Raw genomic sequence first — 18968 nt, 5'->3', positions numbered from 1 at the left:
TATACTGTTATACATCCACTTAAATGCACTATTAAGAATTGTGTTGTCTTGGCAAGGAGACAAGGGAAAAACTTCTTTTCATCCTTCCCCAAGCTGTTATATTGGTAAGTGTTTGCATTTCAGATAGACTGACAAGATCATATGACCTATGGAATGCACTACTGAGCTATGGTTATAAAAGAAAGTCTTCAAGTTAGCTCTTTTTTGGTATAGAAACTGCCCTTTTAGTGGCATTTGATAAGGAATTTGACCATATAAAAATGTGATTTGATTCTTGAACTATATTTCTGGTCTCTGTGTTCAATTGTCTAGCTAAAAAAGATCAGCTATGGAAAAATTGATAAAAATCTTCCATTATCTTAGTGGGAAAATGGCTAGAAAATTTTTTTAAAGGCATAGTGGTGATCATAAAACACACAGAGTCCTTGGCAAAAACTCACTTTAATGTATTTTTTTCATTGTTGTAAAGTTCACAAAAATCATTCAATTATAAGAATCGGGGGAAATCATGTTGCCAGAGAAAATTTATAATATTGGTAAATAATCATGATTTAATGTTGTTATACAAAAAGATTTCTAAAAACTACATTTGCAGTATACTGCCACATTTTTAATATATATGACATGTAAATGAATAGGAAAAAAGACTGGAAGAGTTTGAAATTATATCAAAAAAAAAAAGTTACAGGGGCCGGCCCGGTGGCGCAGCAGTTAAGTGCGCACGCTCCACTGCGGCGGCCCGGGGTTCGTAGGTTCAGATCCCGAGCGCGGACTGATGCACCGCTTGTCAAGCTATGCTGTGATGGCGTCCCATATAAAGTAGAGGAAGATAGGCACAGATGTTGGCTCAGGGCTGATCTTCCTCAGAAAAAAAAAAAAAAAGACAAAGTTACAAAAAATAAAGTAAAAATTCTGGAAGGAAGTACACCAAAATACTAGCTATGAAATAATGGTTATTCCCAGGGAGTAGGATTATAGGTGATTTTTTTTTTTTGTTTCTTTTCTTACTTTTCTGTGTGGCCCAGATTTCTAAAATGAACACGTGCTATTTTTATAGTTAGAAAAGAAATAAATATTTAAAATGACGGGCTTCAACACATCTTGGAGGAGGGTCACTTCCCAAGACACCCTCGGATACGGCTGGCCTTCCACTTTGAAAATCCCTTGATGGAAGCACTGCCCACCTGGCGGGCTGACAAGGACAATTCCTCTCCTTCCCTTCTAGATACCACCGTTGGAGTGTTCCATCTACGCTCCCCGCTGGGCCAGTACAAGTTGACCTTTGACAAAGCCAGAGAGGCCTGTGCCAACGAAGCTGCAACCATAGCAACCTACAACCAGCTCTCCTATGCCCAGAAGGTAGGTTCCCAGTTGGTGGAACAGGTGCAGGCAGGGTCCCCAGGGGAGGAGGTGCAGCTTCTTCTTAACATAGGGGAGACTTAGGCTGTTGCCTTCCTGGAGAGGAGCGCAGGGAGCTCCTGGAGCAATAACGATCCATCACATCCATTGGGCATCTACTATGTGTCAGGCACAGTGTCGGTGCTTCATTGACATTACTGTCCATCCTTACAACATCCCTGGAGGTAGGAGTCCCTATTGCCATTTTACAGATAGGGCACCCGAGGCTCTGAAAGGTTTAGTAATGTGCCCAATGTCACCCAGCCAAGAGGTGGCAGATCCAATATTCAAATGTAGCCCTGACTCCAAAAGTCTGTTCTCTTTCATGACGTTCAACCATCAAGGCAGAGGCACAGACTGGGAGTGCATACCTCACAGCTGGAAGCCAGAAAGAGATCAATAACCACAAGCCTAGGCTCTCCTTGACACCACAAAGCAGTCGAGTCTCTCTGGAATAGCTGGAGCTCTGTGTTTCTTGAGGGGCTGTGAAGGGATTAAATGGGGATTGCCCCAGCTCTCAGCCACAGCCACCTAAGAAATGGACCTCTGCCAGGGCTACTCTCATGGCCTCTAAAGAAGCCCTGCCCATTTGGAAAGGCCAGCACCTTTGAGTTACCTGCTAGTGATTGCTCACTGGGAGTAGACAAGGTCTACATGGTATGATTTTAGGGCCCTTCCTCTAACCTCCATCACTACCAAATCTCTCTACATTTCTTCAGACCTGACGTTTCTATACCAAGGAACAAAGCTTTTGATGCCAAGACCCAGCATCTTGGAGGGTCTGAATTTCTGCTCTCCTGCTTGCTGGTTGTGTGGCCATGATCAAGCAATTGAAACCTCTGTCCTACTTGGCATATTTGTATAAGGACTAAAAGTAATATGGCACAGTGACTGGCACACAGTAGGAACTCAATTTTTAAGATTAAGAGCTCTGGAGTAGATTGTATAGGTTTGAATCTCAGCTCTGCTACTTGCTGGCTGTATGACTTTAAGCAAGTTACTTAACTCTCTTTGCCTCAATTTTCTCAATTATATGATAGAGATTTTTTAAAAGTCCCTATCTCAAAAGGTTGATGTGAAGGTTAAAGATGTTGACACATGAAAAGCCATTGAAACAGAAAGTGGCCCAGAATAAGCTCTCAATAAGTGTTAGGATGATGGTGATGGTGAGGATGATGATGGTGATGGGAATGATGGTGGTGATGATCAATTAGAGTTCTATCAATCCGTAAGCAGAAGAATTTGCACCCAGGGGTAAATGGCTGACAGCACATCCTTTCTCAAGAGCAAAGAGAAGAGAAATGAGAGGGAGGGACTCACTCACCTGCAAGAAAGAGAGGGCACCACTTTCATCTATCCAACGGCTCAATCAACAAAAATTTAATCAGCACCTATTATGTTCCAGGCACAGGAGTACAATAGGCAAAATGAGCCATAACCCTTGACTCCATGGATTTTACAGTCTGATGGGGGAATCGGACATTAACCGAATGACCCCACAACAAATATGAAATTGCAGCTGACCTGTGGCCACATCTGTGTCCCTATAGGCCAAGTACCACCTCTGTTCAGCAGGATGGCTCGAGAGTGGGCGGGTCGCCTACCCCACAGCCTTCTCCTCCCAGAACTGTGGCTCTGGAGCCGTTGGGATAGTGGACTACGGACCAAGAAACAAGAGTGAAATGTGGGATGTCTTCTGCTACCGGATGAAAGGTAACTGCCCCAGCTCCACTCCAGATCCCAGGCCAGGCAGCTGCTGAGCCATCCTCAGCCTGGCCACCAACCTCCAAGGGTGAGCTGGGGCAGCCCAGGCCCCTGCCTCACTGGTGTGGGCCCCTGTGTGCTCCTGCCTTCCAGATGTGAACTGCACCTGCAAGGTGGGCTATGTGGGCGACGGCTTCTCGTGCAGTGGCAACCTGCTGCAGGTCCTGATGTCCTTGCCTTCCCTCACAAACTTCCTGACGGTAAGTCCCGTGTCTGCTTGCTTTCGCCTCCAGGAAGGAGGAGTTGCTTCAAAGCAGGTATTAGAGAGGTGAGTCCCTGAGAGAAGGCAAAGACTCACATTCGTGGTTAAGAGCACAGACACTGGACCACATTGCCTGAATCTGAAGCTTGGGCTTGCCACTTACCTGTTGCATCACCTTAAACAAGTTCCTTTCTTCTCTGGGCCTCAGTTTCCTCATCTGTAAAATGGAGATGATGATAGCACCAACCTCATAGGGTCATTGTGATAAATAGATGAGTTAATATCTGTAAAGCACTTAGACCTGTGGCCAGCACATGGAACATGCTATATTAGTGTTAGCGAGTATTATTATTTCTGTTTGCTTCTAGAGCAGCTTAAGAGTCTGATCTGCAGGAATGAGATGCTCTGTTGTCTGCATGGACAGGGTGGGACACAATAGCTAAGCCTGCCTGGTGATCACCCAATGAGCCAAATTATCAACATGGAGTCAACCTGCATTTTGCACTGCCCTTAAAGTCACTTCAGAATTCTACAATTATGTCCAATGAAGAGAAAGCCCCAAGTGGAGAAGCATTTGGTGTTGGCTGATCAAAGAACTGAGCTAATAATAATGACAACCAGAGCTAACATTTCTTGGCATTGACTTTGCACTGGGCACTGTCCTGAGTCTGTCAGAGCACTTTTGACTCAGCCCACAGAATGGGACTTTCCCTTTCATAAGGGAAAGGATTTTCTCTGCCTTGTGGCTGGTATATAATAGGTGCTCAATAAATACTTGCTAGAAGAAATAAATCCTCATGCACTCTTATGAGGTCACTTCTGCTATTATTCCCATTTTGTAGATAAAGAAACTGAGGCTTAGCAAGGTCAAGGACACAGCCAAGGAGAGGGGACTGGGCATAAGTATAGGGCTTGCAGGATCAAAGCAGAAGTTAGACAAAGGACCCCAAAATGATAAGTTTTTGTCCACAGACCAAGGTATCCATCTAACTGGTCTAAAAATCAAAGTTGCTGTAAATACTCTAGAGATAAACATCCAAACCAACACTTCTGCTGTGTGGGAGCTTGGCTTGTGACAGCATTTCAGAGAAAAGACAGTATCAGAACAAAACCCACTGGCTGTGTGCCCTTCAGCAAATTAATTAACTGCTCTGGGCATCAGTAGTCCTGTCTGCACAATGACAAAGTTGAACTGGATAGTGTGATTTCTTAAAATGTGTTCAGTGAGTATTAATTGAGCACTCACTATGTGCTGAGATATATCAGTGAAAAAAATAAACAATAAGCAGAATAAATAAGTAAATCATGTTGAATGCTAGAAGGTGATATATACTGTGGGGGGGGAGGTAGAGCAGGGGGTGGGATGGGGAGGGGAGGGGCCCCACAGGGTTCCCATTTTGCACAGAGTGATGAGGGAAGGCCTTAGTGAGAAGATGGCATTTGAGTAAAGTGTGAACAGAGGAGAGAGAGTCAGCATGCAGATTTGGGGGAAGAACATTCCAGGCAGAAGGAACAGCCAGGCAAAGGATGAAAGGCAGGAGTGTTTCGGGCAAGTTTGAGGGACAGCAAGGAAGCCAGTGTGGCTGGAGGAGAGTGAGCCAGAGAGAGGACAGCTGGACACGGGGTCAGAGGAGCAACAGTGGCCAGATGGTTTGGGCTCATGGGCCACTGTAAGGACTTTGGCTTTTCCTCTGAGTGACGTGGGGGCCGTTGCAGGGTTTAACAAGAGGCGACTCAAGATTTGACTTCACCTTTCACGTCATTGCACAGGCTGCCATCTTGAGAATGGTCTGTGATGTGGCTGTGACTTAGGACCATAGGATTCGTGAGGAAGGGAAAAGTGTTCCTAAAACTCTCCCACACAGGGGGAGTCAGAAGAAACAGCAGAGGAGTGGCAGCCTGGGTGGGGGCTAACGTCAGGAATACGCCCAGACGGGTGGTGTCCTGTGACCCTCTCCAGCCACCCCAGTCCTCACACACCAGGGCTGGCCCATCTGATCCCTTCCTCCCCCTCCCCAGGAAGTGCTGGCCTATTCCAACAGCTCAGCCAGCGGCCGGGCATTCCTGAAACGCCTGACTGACCTGTCCACCCGCAGCACCCTCTTCGTGCCGCACAACAGCGGGCTGCGGGAAAATGAGGTGAGTCGGGTCCCTGGCGTCTGGGTCTTAGACTAGCACTTGCAGACAGCATCGGTTATCGACCACCACAGCGCCGTCACAGGTCACCGCAAAGCTCAGTGGCTACGCGTTTACGGAGCACACACATCTGCAGATCAGCTGGCGGTGCTTCTGGGCTTGGCCAGGCATGCTCGCGTGTCCGAGATGGGCTGGCCTGCTGGGCTCTGCTCCACAGGGCTCTCGTCCTCCAGCAGGCTAGCCCGGGCATCTTCTTTCGGCGATGGTAGAAAGTGGTGAGAGCAAGCCCAGTCCTGCCAGCGCTTTTCAAGCCCATCTGGTCACACTGGCTAACATGCCAGTGGCCCAGCAGGTCATGTGGCTGAGCCCAAAGTCAGACTGGAAGGTCCTCAGAGTTACATGGCAAAGGGTAAGGAGAAGGGTGAAGAACCGGGCCATTGATGCCATCAGTCTACCACACCAACCTTCTCCATGTCATGGCACACAGAGGAATTGGTCATATTTATTCAGCCCACCCACAGATGGCTGACCTGCAGGCCCTACCCCACCTGAGGGCTGAGGGGGCAGTGCCTCTGCCCACTTTTAGTCACACAGGACCCACTTGTCCTGGGACACACTGGGAAGCTCTGCTTAGACCATAAAGATGACTTTCAATGCCCCATCCTAGCTAGAAGTGAGCCTCTGGCAGAACCCAGACAACAAAAAGACAAAGAAAGACTTGACATTTCTTCATCTCCACATGGAGGCAGAAAAGCCAAGGTCATCAGAAGTGACATTTTTTTCTGTGTCCTCTTTATCACTAAAAAGAAAAGTATTGCTTGGCCTTTAAAGACAGTCCTATGTTTCTCCTTTCCTCTCAGACGCTGTCTGGGCGGGACATCGAGCACCACCTCGCCAAGGTCAGCATCTTTCTTTACAACGACCTTGTCAATGGTACCCTCCTGAGAACTAGGCTGGGAAGCCAGCTGCTCATCACCGCCAGCCAGGACCAGCGCCAACGGGTATGAAAAGTCTTCTGGGCTCATTGGGAGAACAGGAGATAATTCATGCAAAGCCCCTAGCATACAGTAGGTGCTTAATATATGGCAATTGTTATAATGTGAAAGTACATTCTAAGCCTGCAGATAGGGGATGGTATTAGCTGCACGTCATAACATACCACACTGACTATCAGGCAGCCGTACTCCTTGGGAAATAAGCTATTGGTGACCACCAGCCCCGGAAGCTAATAATGAGGAACTAAATAGGAAACCATTTTAAAGCTGTCTGATTCTCCACCTTTGTTTCTGTCAGATTGTCAGTCTATCCCAGGCAGTGACATGTGAGCCTTGAAGTCAAATGATTCTAGTATGAAAACCAGTTCTGCAACTTGCTAGCTGTAGGAACTTAGGCAAGTTATCCAACTTCTCTGTGTCCCAATTGCCTCATACAAAAAATGGGAATGATGGTAATGTGTTGATGATGATGGTGGTGGTGATGATATAGTGGTGGAGATGATATAGTGGTGGTGATGATGATGATGGTGGTGATTGATGGTGATGGTAATAGTGATATTATTTTGATGATGCTGATGCTATTGATGTTGATGATGGTGGTGGTGGCAATAGTGATGGCTATGATCATGTTGATGATGTTGATAATGATGATGATGGTGGTGATGATGGTGGTGGTCCTGATATTAGAAGTGGTGGTGGTGGTGGTGGTGGTGGTGGTGGTAATGATGGCCATGACAACCATCATGGAGATTCAGTGATTCAAGGTTTGCGATGTGCGAGAATAGTGCCTGATGTGTAGCAGGTGCTAAATGAGTATTATTTTTTAATTTTTACCGGCAATAAATGATTTCTTTTATTGAACATTAGTAGTTTAGACCAATGCTTTTCAAACTTTACCAGGCATTTATATCACCTGCAGGTTTGTTAAAATGCAGATTGTAATTCAGCAGGTGGGTTGTGGGGCCTTGGGTTCTGCATTTCCAATGAACACCCAGGTGATTGCCCACACCACAAGCCAGTGGATCACACTTTGTTTAGCAAGGGATTAGATCCCTTAAAAATCCCTTTTCTAACAGTGTGGTGTGATGTTCAGAGCAGCAGATCTAGACTCCAGAGGCGTGGGGTATGCCACTTACTACCTGGGTGATCTTGGACAGACCATTTCCTTCTGAACCCTCATCTGATAGACAAGTGGGCCGGACAGAATGACCCCTTAGGTTCGCTGCAGCTCTTAGATCAGCTTGTTGGCATAAGGGCAACTAACGTGTTCTGGAGTGTCCAGACCGTGAGCAGAAGTCCTGTGCTGCCTGTGAGTGAAGATGAGCCTGAAACCCAGGCTCCAGGACATTGGGAAAACTGAGCACCTTCCCTCCATGGAAGGGCTGCCCACCTGGGGAGAAAGAGCCAGATGGTCACAGATCTCCATCAATCCTCTTCTCATTTCCCTAGAATGAGACCAGGTTTGTCGATGGAAGAGCCATTCTGCAGTGGGACATCCTTGCCTCCAATGGGATCATTCATGTCATTTCCAGGCCCTTAAAAGCACCCCCTGCCCCAATGGTGAGTATCCAGGGCTCCTGGTGAGGGGCCAGGAGGAGCCCCAATGTCCACTCCCCAAGCAGTAAAGTGCTGCTGGAGGCCCTGTCCACCCTGCGCCTCTGGAGACTGAAGGAGTCTCCCCCATCCATGGCAGCTAGCCTTGGGGATGCCTGGCCCCGGTTCACCACCCCCCACTCCTGTGCATTAGCAACACAACACCTGTCACCATTAATATTTGTTGAAAGGAAGGGGCAGGATGGGCCAATGGAGAAACCACTGGAAGGGAGTGAGAAATCCTGAGCTCTGGTTTGGCCCCTCCATGTCATTAGCTGTGTGACCTCAGACAAGTCCCAGAACACCTCTGAGCCCTATTTTTCTCATCTTCAAAATGGGGGTCATAATGCCTCCCTCCTGGGTACTTGGGAGGACTATGAGTCAATAAATATAAAATAATTAGAGCAGTCCTTGGCACAAAGTACATGCCATGTAAGAGTTGGTTGATTGGCTGTTGGTGGTAGTGGTGTTCTTAGTATGCTAATTTTGTTCTAACAGTGTGAGGGAGGGGTGAGGACAGCTGGCTGCTGGAAAGCTCCATAGCATAGTGGTTAAGCACATAAGCTCCACAGCCAGGCTGGCTTTAAAGCTCACCGCTACCATTCAGTGGCTGTGTGATATTCAGCAAGTGCTTAATCTCTCTGTGCCTCAGTCCCTCCGTAAAAAATGGAAACAATAATAACTGTCCCTGTCTCTGGGCTATGATACATTTAAATGAATTATTTTAGGTAAGAGGCTTAGAACAGACCCTGGCAGTGCAAGGTCTAGATAGATACATGTTAACTATTTCATCATTATTTTATCCCAACTGGCCTCAAGATGCCCCAGGCCAGCAAGAATGCGGTGGGCTCTAGAAAGCACACCTCTTTTGGGAAGTCATCAGTTTTCAGTACCAGCCCCTGCCCTTTCTGTGTTCAGACTTCAGTCCACACTGGCTTGGGAACAGGGATATTCTTTGCCGTCATCCTGGTCACTGGAGCCATCGCTTTGGGTGCATATTCTTACTTTCGACTAAACCGGAGAACAACTGGCTTCCAGCGTTTTGAGGTAAGAGAGAGAAAAATAGGAACATGGTATTGGGGTCCTCTCTGAAATCCAGCCCCTGACTCGGGGCTACTTCAGCTGACTGGAAGCTTCAGGAGTTGGGTGCTTAGCACACACTTCCGGCCTCCTGCATGGGGTCTCTGCCCCTAAGAGGGGCAGCAGTGCCAGCTCCCAGCCCCTGTTCCTGGTAGAGACAGGGTTTAGTGAGAAGAGTGATGGGCTGCAGTAACATGGACCCTCGAGCCTCTGTGCCAAGGGTTTGGCTTGGAGGCAAAGGCACCAGGGCCCAGGAGCACGCTCACCTTGGAGGATTCATGAGACAAGTGCCCACTGTGATTGGCTTGTGCTTCCAGGCTGACTCTGAGGGGGGGGCACAGGTCAGGGACCTGCACAGCCAGAGGCCTCACTCTGCAGCCAACGAAACACATTTCCCCCTATTTGACCCACTGAGCCCACGTCCAGATCAGTGGGACTTGGCTGACATGGGGTGACCCTGGGACAGGTTCCGCAGCAGCTGAGCACCCTCCCTATCTAATTTCCCCTCCTTCCTGAACACCCTCTCCTCCTGCTGCCTCCTCCAGACCTGCTGGTAAAGACTCCAGAGTCCCCAAGTAGCAGCTCACCCTTCTAGCAGAAGACTTGCATATTTATAAGTTCTAGGGACAAGTCTCAAAGCATCATTTTTAGCACAAGTGTACACACCGTATTAAGTTCAAGGACAAGGAAACCACTCCAGGCTTTTGGACATGTCACCTGCATGGGATTGGGTATTGGTGGGCAAGGGTCATGAGACCTCCTGGGGCAATGGAAATGCTCTCTGTGCTGATTTGGGTGGTGGTCACACCTGGGTGGACATAGTAAGAAGTCATCGAGCTGAACACTTTTAAGACTGGTGCATGTTGTTATATGCAAATCAGATCTCAATCAAGGACTGTTAAAAAGAGAAGGCTCCTGGAGGTGGAGGTGGGTGCACGGCTTGCTTTACCTGCCATCTTGGATGAGCCACTGCTGCCTTGGGGACACCCTGGTTCTCAGCCCTGTGCTTGTCCTTCCATGCAGTCGGAAGAGGATATCGACGTTGCACCTCTTGGCACGCAGCAGCCCGAGAATATCTCGAACCCCGTGTATGAGAGCGCGACCTCAGCACCTCCAGAACCTTCCTATGACCCCTTCTCAGTGAGTTTGCATTTTTATCAATTGGGGTGCAGGGGAATGATGTCTTTCAGCAAATCTCAGTGAAAAGCTTCGCACCAAGAAAAACTCACTTTTAGAACATGTCTGGGGGCAATAAACATAAAAGCTGGTATTGCAAGCTGAGGAAGCCACGTGGCTGTTGCATGTTCCTGGGTTCTTCTGGGTGGACAGCAGAAGCCTCCATCAATTACAGATAGGAGAGAACCAGAGGTTGCCCACCCCCAACCTCACGACCAGGTGACATGTCACAAGCAGAAGAAATCTTGGGCTGAATTCTGCCACAAACGTTTCTGAGGTAGCCGATGCAAAATAGGACATCAGGCCTTAAAAAGGTAATTTTCCTTTAGCTATGCTTTAAACTTGTGTTTACACTGTTGTCCAAAATTTTTCTGCTTGTTGTCAGAGCTGCTTCTCGCTTTTGGGGGTAAGTTCCTTTGATGAGGTCTTTTATATCTAGAAGTGCATATTCCGCTCTGGTCTTCTAAGGACCATTGTTCTAGAGTTAGTGATCCTTGAGCTTAGAAGGGGCCTCCAGTGACTTGACCCCAGGGGGCCCCCGTGGGAGGGTACCCCATTCATACTGAATGTGGAAGGTACACCCTGCCTGTAGTTTATTACCAGTTCTGGACTGAGAAGCTAGGGATAAAACTTAATTCTTCCTTTTATATAAAAATAAGAAAAATTAATAGCTGTTACGCTGAGTGTCCTTTTGTACCTCAGAAGACTGAGCTGACAGCATTACTCAGGTCCAGGAATTACTTTAATCTTGGCAAGTGTGGTTCTAGAACCCTCATGCAATAGTAACCAAAGCCAGAGGGCTGCTGTAATTGTTTTGTGCATGTACCTATGCTGTCCCTCCCCACGCAAGACTATATTATGGTCATTGAATTTTTATTAAGTTGGCACTGGAACATTAAGAATATTCTATTGCACCACTTTTAAGCTTGTATAGTGCAATAGATGTTATTATTTTTCTGCAGGGAACCAAACGTAAATATCTTGTGGTTCTTAGTGCCTGTGGTAGCAGATTTAATATAGTTGCAATAGATTGCAAAAGAACCAGATCATAAATCCTATTTTGTTTTTTAATCAAACCCATGTAAAAGTTTCCGGTTCAAATTGCACGGCTAAGTTCAGCTAGATTGCATTTATTAACTAATAGTTTATTTCTGTAAGCATTACTAAATTGAAACCAACCTCATTTAAAAAGCAGGGGGAAAAAAGTTATCCATCCTGGTCCTTGCTCTCCAGGCCTTCTCAGCCCCGTGCATGGAAGATTCTCCTGAGGCAGGAGAGGGAGTGTCTGAGATGCAGGAGTCAGCTAAACCTTCTAGTCAGAGCAGAGGGCAAAAATGTTCCAGTAACAGGAATCCTAAGCCAAGGATGCCATCCCAAACAGTAATGTGCTAGGTTCTCATGCCTTTTACATTGAAGGATGGGGTGACTACACAATATTTGTAGCCAATCCAGACATCTTGAACACATCCATTATGCTAATTAACACAGCTTCTGTGCTGATCAGAGCTATAGACAGTGGAAGGCTTCGGGTGGCTGCCTCTGGAGTATGGCTTCCGATTCGACTTTCTCAAATGCTCAAGAGCCGCCCCTGGTTCACGATGAATTTTCAACTCGAAAGGAGTTTTTTGTAATCATAGTGATAGCCACCTTTTGTGGGGTGCTTATACTTTCCTCAAGGTAGTTATCTAATTTACCACCTCCCTGTGAGGTAGATATTCTTAGGACCCTTTATAGATAAGAAAACTATAGCAGAGTTGAAATGATTTATCCAGGGCCACACACCTTCCAACAGAGACTCTCCCAGAACAAGAGGCCCTGACCACCTTACCATCCCGCCTCGCAACACGAGCCATGAGACAGCAGCATGATGGAACCCTCCCACCATACACATGTTCACAGGGCACTTGGGGAAGAATCGCATTGAGGCTGTAGGGGAGGAAAAAGTTTTCCTCCACCCTCTTAGGCTCCCTGGCTGGGTCTGAAAAGTAAACCGACAAAGACAGATTCGCAGGAGACAAGCGTAGAAATTTTATTGAATGTTTACATGTCCACGGGAGCCTTCACAAGAGAAAAAAGAACCAAAGAAGTGACCAGAGCAGGAAGCTTTTATACCTTGTAGACAAACGATACATCTGTGAAGAAGTGACAAGACAAAGAGGTGTGGGCTGGGGGAGTCAATGGTGAAGAAGTAACTAGGAAGGTAAGGTGAGTTTAACAAGGTTTCTCTGTACAGATTTCTTGGCCCCAAATTCCCCATCTCCGATGATGAGTGTCATCTTTCCTCCTGGTAGAAGGAGGGTACCTTTCACATGGGACTTTTATAACACATTTCAGGGAAGAAGGGCGGCAGGAATAGGTCAGAGTGACCTTCCTGCTTCTGTTTTTTAAAAATTCCTTCAGCTTCAGATATTTAATAGGCCCAGGTGCCATATTTTGGGATAGCATGTCCTGAACCTCATCAAGGCCTCGGACCAGTGGCCACAAGAAACACTTGACCTGGAAAGATTTGGCAAGCAGAAGTTCCTGTGCCTTCTCCGTGTGTCTCACAGAGCTCTCTTTTCCAGGACTTGGAAGACCAGCAGCTGGAGAGCAGTGACCCCCTGGGGGCCCTGTGAGGGCCCAGACCTGCTGCAGTCAGCCATCACTCACGGCCTCAACAAGGCTGTCCACTGTGAATCCTCAGCACCACTTGCCTTTGGGGAATGTAAGGTCCTGTAACATTTTAAAGTAGGAAGCACTCAGAAGCCATACCTCATCTTCTCTGGTTAATCTGGGGGATTGCTTTGTTTCTGTGGGTTAAGGACCATCTTAAATCCATCCACCAACCCAGGGTCTTCCCCCTCTGGGTTGGTCTCCCTCCTCTGACCCTCTGCTGTCCTCTCTGTGTACCGTTAGGTGGCACTTAATATGTTCTACCCAACACTATAGTAACTGTGACCTTGTCTTGTTTCCCTGTTAACGTTGTAAGCTCCCGAGGGCAGGGACCTGCCTCATTCATCTTTGTATCTCAGCACCCAACCCAGTGTCTGGCACATAAAATGTGCTCAATAAATGTTTATGGAACAGAAATAAAGTCAATGGAATATATCTAGTGTTTTGGGAAACAAAAATTGTCTGCCACAGCACGGTTCAAACTTTGAAGGTAAAATCCACTTATTAGGGCTCATTAGGGCCTTTTCAATTAGCCAACATCTGCCTTATGAATTCTTTCTTAATTCTGTTTTGTTTGCTTATTTGTGTGCTTATTTTAAGAAGACATGAGAACCACAATGAGTCACCATTTCACACCCACTAGGATGGCTATTAGCAAAAAGACAGACAATAACAAGCGTTGGCAAGGATGTGAAGAAATTGGAACCCTCATACATTGCTGGTGGGAATGTAAAATGGTGCAGCCACCTATGAAAACAGTTTGGTAATTCCTCATAAACTTATACATAGAGGTTACCATATGATCCAGGAATTCCACTCCTAGTTATATATCCAAGAGAAATGATAACAGGTCTACACAAAAACTTATATACTATGTATGTTCATAGGAGCATTATTCATAATAGCCAAGACGTGGAAACAACCCAAATGTCTATCAACTTATGAATGGATAACCAAATCATATAGTGAATTTGTATAAATTATATATCCACACAATGAAATATCATTCCACTCTGAAAGGGAACTAAGTACTGATACGTGCAACAACATGGATGAACCTTGAAAACGTTATGCTAAGTGAAAGGAGCCAGACACACAAAAGACCATATACTGTATGATTCCATTTATATGAAATTTCCAAAATAGGCAAATTCATGGAGACAGAAAGTAGATTAGTAGTTCCCAGGGACTGGGGAAGCAGGGAATGGGATTAACTGCTAAGAGGTTCAGGGTTTCTTTTTGGGGTGATGAAAATGTTCTGGAATTTTACAGTGGTGATATGTTGGCTCCAGAGAGTTCTTCACTGCGCAATGCAGGATGTCTACCACACCATGTCCCTGCCCTCAAAATGCCAGAAGTGCCCTCCCCGTCACAGTGACAACTGAGCGCCCCCCAACCCACACACTTCCAAATTGTCCCTCGGGGGTAGTACTGGCCAGGCTTGGGAATCGCTGCTGGGGACAGAGAAGTGAGTGGCTGGGTTGAGCTATCTCAGACTCTCCTCTCTGTTGCCCTCATGGCCCAAATATCTTCATTCCACCTCATCGGGGTTTTCCTGAGCCCAGTCCAAAATTCTGGAAGCCCCAGAGTGTCCTGTAAGCTTTTTCACACCTCCAGGAAAGGGAAGAAGTCTCGGCTTCAGGCAGAGGAACAGCTTACCATCTCCTCCAGGACGACACACCATGATGGGAGCAAGGCCGCCTTTCCAGGAAATCGCTCCCCGAAAAGAACGTAAGACGGATTCCCTAGGGAGTACCACTACCACCATCACAGGCACAAAAAGGCACATGATTAAGAGGAAAAGCAGCAGGCTACCCGTGGGAGGAGTGAATGAGAGTAAGGGACAGACACAATGAGAGGTCAAGGATATTTAGATATTGAAACACACACACACATTTAAACAGTTAAAAAAAATAAACTCTTCAAAATACTTTTAAATTTATCCAAAACCCAGTAGTGAATTGACTTCACAGCATCTACTCCTAATTCAGTATTTTCTTCCCTTAAAATACTGCCTCCAATTTCCAGCTTTCCTGGTAATTCCATTGCAGACAAACCTGTGGATCACCATCTTCTCGTTCTCAAGGAGAGAACTGTCTGGGAGAACAGAACTTCCAGATGGGTCACCTGCTGCGCACCCATAGCTAAGCTCACACCAACTGCACAGTCTTCAAGCTCTGAACACAAGCAAGTGTGCTTTGCTGGGGGTGATGGGATGAGGTGCAGAGAAATGAACCACAAATCTTTCACCCCTCCTCATGGGGATATTCTTTTTTGGGCATATTAGGATTTGATATGGCTTTGCCTCTAACTTAAGCACACAAAACAGATGCTTTACAATAAAACTGGATGATAGAATTCAAACTTTTATTTGGCAATAAGTTCCATATCATATGACATAAAATCAACATTCAAAATGAATAGCAAATTCACATTTAGAATAAATAGTAAGTCTACCTAGTTTGCATTTGTTGTGCCTGATGTCATACAGGCACAATTTGTCATTCTGCTAAATAATTAGAAAACAGTTTCTGAAGTCAGAGTTCAAGCCTGCAGAACTAGAAGAATACAGAAGCACTGTTGCCGGCTGGGTTCCCCGGAAAGACGCCGAGATGGAGATTCACGTGCAGGAAGTTCACAGGGAAGTGCTCTTGGGGTCAACGGCTGGGAAGGGAAGGGACAAGAGGGAAGGAGGCAGGGCTGGAAGGGGGAGGAGCTGGGCTGCCATGCAGACAGACAGGCCTCAGCTGATCCCGGGGACTCTGGAGCTGGGCTGGGCCCTCAGAGTTGAGCAGTCACAGGTTCCGGCTGCTCCAGGAAGCGGGCGTGACCTTGTCCGAGGGCCTCCTCAGAGGGGAACTCGCAAAGAGGGCCAGCAGCTGCGGACGGTCAGCCAGCAGCGCCCCCAGGAGTTAGGGGAGTAAGTCCTTCTGTCCTGAAGGTTATCTGGGCAGCCACGCCCATCACCCACTACCAGCACCATCACAGCCTAGTGCAATGAGAGGTATATCAACCAGTGCCCGAGCCTGGCGGCTCAATTACACACAAGGACAGCAACGCCATGGGCCGGGAACACAGGATTTTACCACTGGCCACACAAGTACATAGGCCCAGAGAGCAGCTCTTGGGGGATGGGGCACTTACCTACAGAGCTTCTTTCTTCCATCTGCACCCAACGGTAAGGTGTTCATCTACAGGCTTTCAACAGGGTGATCCTGCCACTGCCACCAACTCAACCCACTAAAGCAGGGGTCAACAAACTATGGCCTGAGGACCAATCCAGCCTGAAGCCTGTGTTTGTCAATCAAGTTGTAACGGAACACAGCTGTGCCCGTTCCTAGAGTAGCAGCAACAGAATATGCCCCGCAAAGCCGAAAATGTTTACCACCTGGCCCTTTACAGGGCTGAACACTGCATTAGAGAAACTTCACTCCCTTTGCTTTCCTTAACCCACTAGTGGTGTTAAAAGTTAGCTGAACTTGGAGCCAAATTCCCAAACACTAGTGAGAAAAAAAAGGAAACTGGTACCAAAGGAAATCGATATGAAGAGGGCAAAACACAAGCTCCCTAGTAGTTGAATCGAGCAATCAGCAGCCCTGGCTCTGGCCACATTTAGTCCTGGAGCATTCTAGACAAGGGCCCCCAAGTGGGTCTTTGGCAGCAAATGAGCACTCGGCATAGTGGAATTCAATTCCACTATTTAGCGCACTCTCTACTGCTTCAAAGGCCTTTGGGGTGGAAGAGAGAGGAAACGCCATTCAGTTCACTCAAAGCTAAATTAGCTCAGAGGAAAGATGACTCCTCACTTCTCCTTTGCAATAATTAAGAGGGCCAACGCATTCAAAGCAACCAGTAATTCAGTCTGAGATATGCCCAAATTAGTAACAGGTGGTTTATGTCACACGGTGATAGCAGAAAACGGAGCTGAAGAGAATTTAAAAGAGGAAAAAAGAGGCTATGTTAGGAGGAACGTGGGAGCTCTAAACCAAACTCCTAAAATATTATAAAAGCCAGGTTTCATCTATAAAACCAGCTGGCATGGACTGTCCCTGGACTATGAATTTTTGTTCACATAATTCTTAGAAAATCAGTCTAACCAACGCTAAAAACAGAAAATATTTTTCAACGTGCAAACTAATTTTATTCTGTTCACTTTCCAAATTGATTTTTTAAGTGGTAGAAAATAGACTCACTTCCTTTATACCAATATGCTTTCAACAACGTGCACACCAGAGAACAAACTGGAAAGAAGAAAATGCCCAGTGCAGTGCACCAAATCCCAGTAGAGTCATGGCAGCAACACATTAAAATCTATCTTGATGGAGCAGAGACAAGGAGAATGCCTCTGTCCTTCACATGGAGATGGCCGTCCTGCCCGGCGCTGCTGGCTCTGGCATGGGTTTGCAGTCTGCCAGGCGCACGCTTGGTGGGCCCTGCTGAGACAGATGCCAGGCTTCTGCCACACAGCAGCTCTCAATCCTACTGCCATGTTCAGTGGCCCAGAGACTGAAACCTTAATTGGTAATAAATTGTAAAATTCATTATTCATACCCAGAAAATGTATTTCTCCCCTAAGGCTTGTGTCACCTAACCTAGCCATACATGAAAGCAGGTTTTAAAAGTAGTTCTACTTTATTCCTGAGTAAACAAAACACCTTGTAACTGGCACCTAGGAGATATCCAATGAATATCTGAGTAGATCAAATCTAAGAAATTTTTAAAAAAATAATACCTACTTCCTCACTCAGCCTCTCCAAAGCAGAAACCGTAAGACAAAAGCACCAGCGTCTCCTTTGCGGACCCCAACACCGAGCAGTTCTGAGCATCCCCCGCACCCCTTAAGTGCCAGTCTGCAACACACTCTGATACTTAAAACACCTAGGAACTAACAAATAGCCAACAAAATGCCCACCCCATTCCGAACAAGGAATGAGCCACTGTGTTTATAATAAAATTTAGAAGAAAAAAGGGGCCTAGTTGGGTCTACTGGGTCTAAAAGGTCACCTTCACTATTAGAGTTAAATACACGAAAATATCACAGGTAAAATCCCATGATAATGAGCGGCATTACAAAGCATGCTATATAACTCACTCGCTCAATTTTTACATTCTGGAAGGAAGCCTATAGAATGCCAGGCTAGCATTTCATTAATAGCTGGCTCTGATACATTTACACATTGACATTGCTGAATAAGTGAGCACTCTGCACAGCCCCCTTCCTGTATCTGCCATCCTTTAGGTTTAAGGACATGTGTCACTTCACTGTCCTGAGAAAGAAACAAGAAATAGTTAGCTAAGTCATTTCCAACTCTTTTTCCCTTAGCTTGAATGCCCTTTATCCTCTCCCACCTTAAACACAGACACCTAAAGAAAAGCATCCAAACTCCAAAAATAGCCACACAAACATGGCAGCAAAGAAATTTGAGGGGAGGAGAGGTGGGAGATGGCTAAGCGGAGAGGTCCACCTCCCTCCTCTCTGCACTGATTCAAGCACGTCTCCTCAGCTGATGTCCATGAGGGAGGCAGGCAGCTAACAGCTGCCCTCCAGACAGGGAGAGTTTCTGGTGATGCATACGTTTACCGAGATTCCAACACAACCCAGTGTGGGTCATGGCATGGTATTTCATTACAAGGACATTTTTTTTCTATTTCATTTTCTGCCCTCCAATGAGCACATTAAACCAACATGGGTGGCATTTTCGGGTGTAAGAATCTCCAGGGAAACCCACCACAAATGCCTTGGCTCTTCCGACCTGCTCGTTTCTCGCAGCCTTGTTCTACAATGTCTGTTCTACTAGCTGGAAATTTAACCAGAAGCTCTTCTCTCCTCGCCTCCTTCTCCAAGGAAAAGAGTGAACCCGCCCAGCACATGCAGCACCTTCTGTCCTTCCCCAGGGTGGGGCAGGATACAGGAAGCGGATACTGAGGACAATTTGGGGCCAAGGACCTGCAACATCTCTTGTTCTTTCTCA

General features: G+C 46.6%; 1 protein-coding gene across 1 annotated transcript in view; it reads left to right on the top strand.

Annotated features, from left to right (window-relative positions):
• The window catches only part of STAB2 (stabilin 2), a 152992-nt gene extending 139940 nt beyond the window's left edge, over nt 1-13052 (top strand). The window contains exons 61-69 of the mRNA XM_058568547.1: nt 1226-1359; nt 2949-3111; nt 3256-3362; nt 5384-5503; nt 6361-6501; nt 7945-8055; nt 9007-9135; nt 10192-10308; nt 12909-13052. Coding sequence (XP_058424530.1) covers nt 1226-1359; nt 2949-3111; nt 3256-3362; nt 5384-5503; nt 6361-6501; nt 7945-8055; nt 9007-9135; nt 10192-10308; nt 12909-12959 — 1073 coding nt within the window. The 3' untranslated portion in view covers nt 12960-13052. The remainder of the gene's footprint in view (nt 1-1225; nt 1360-2948; nt 3112-3255; nt 3363-5383; nt 5504-6360; nt 6502-7944; nt 8056-9006; nt 9136-10191; nt 10309-12908) is intronic.
• Nucleotides 13053-18968: the final 5916 nt, after the last annotated feature.

This window comes from Diceros bicornis, chromosome 25 (assembly GCF_020826845.1).
Source record: "Diceros bicornis minor isolate mBicDic1 chromosome 25, mDicBic1.mat.cur, whole genome shotgun sequence".
Taxonomy (NCBI): domain Eukaryota; kingdom Metazoa; phylum Chordata; class Mammalia; order Perissodactyla; family Rhinocerotidae; genus Diceros; species Diceros bicornis.
This window is presented reverse-complemented; position numbering and strand designations above follow the sequence as displayed.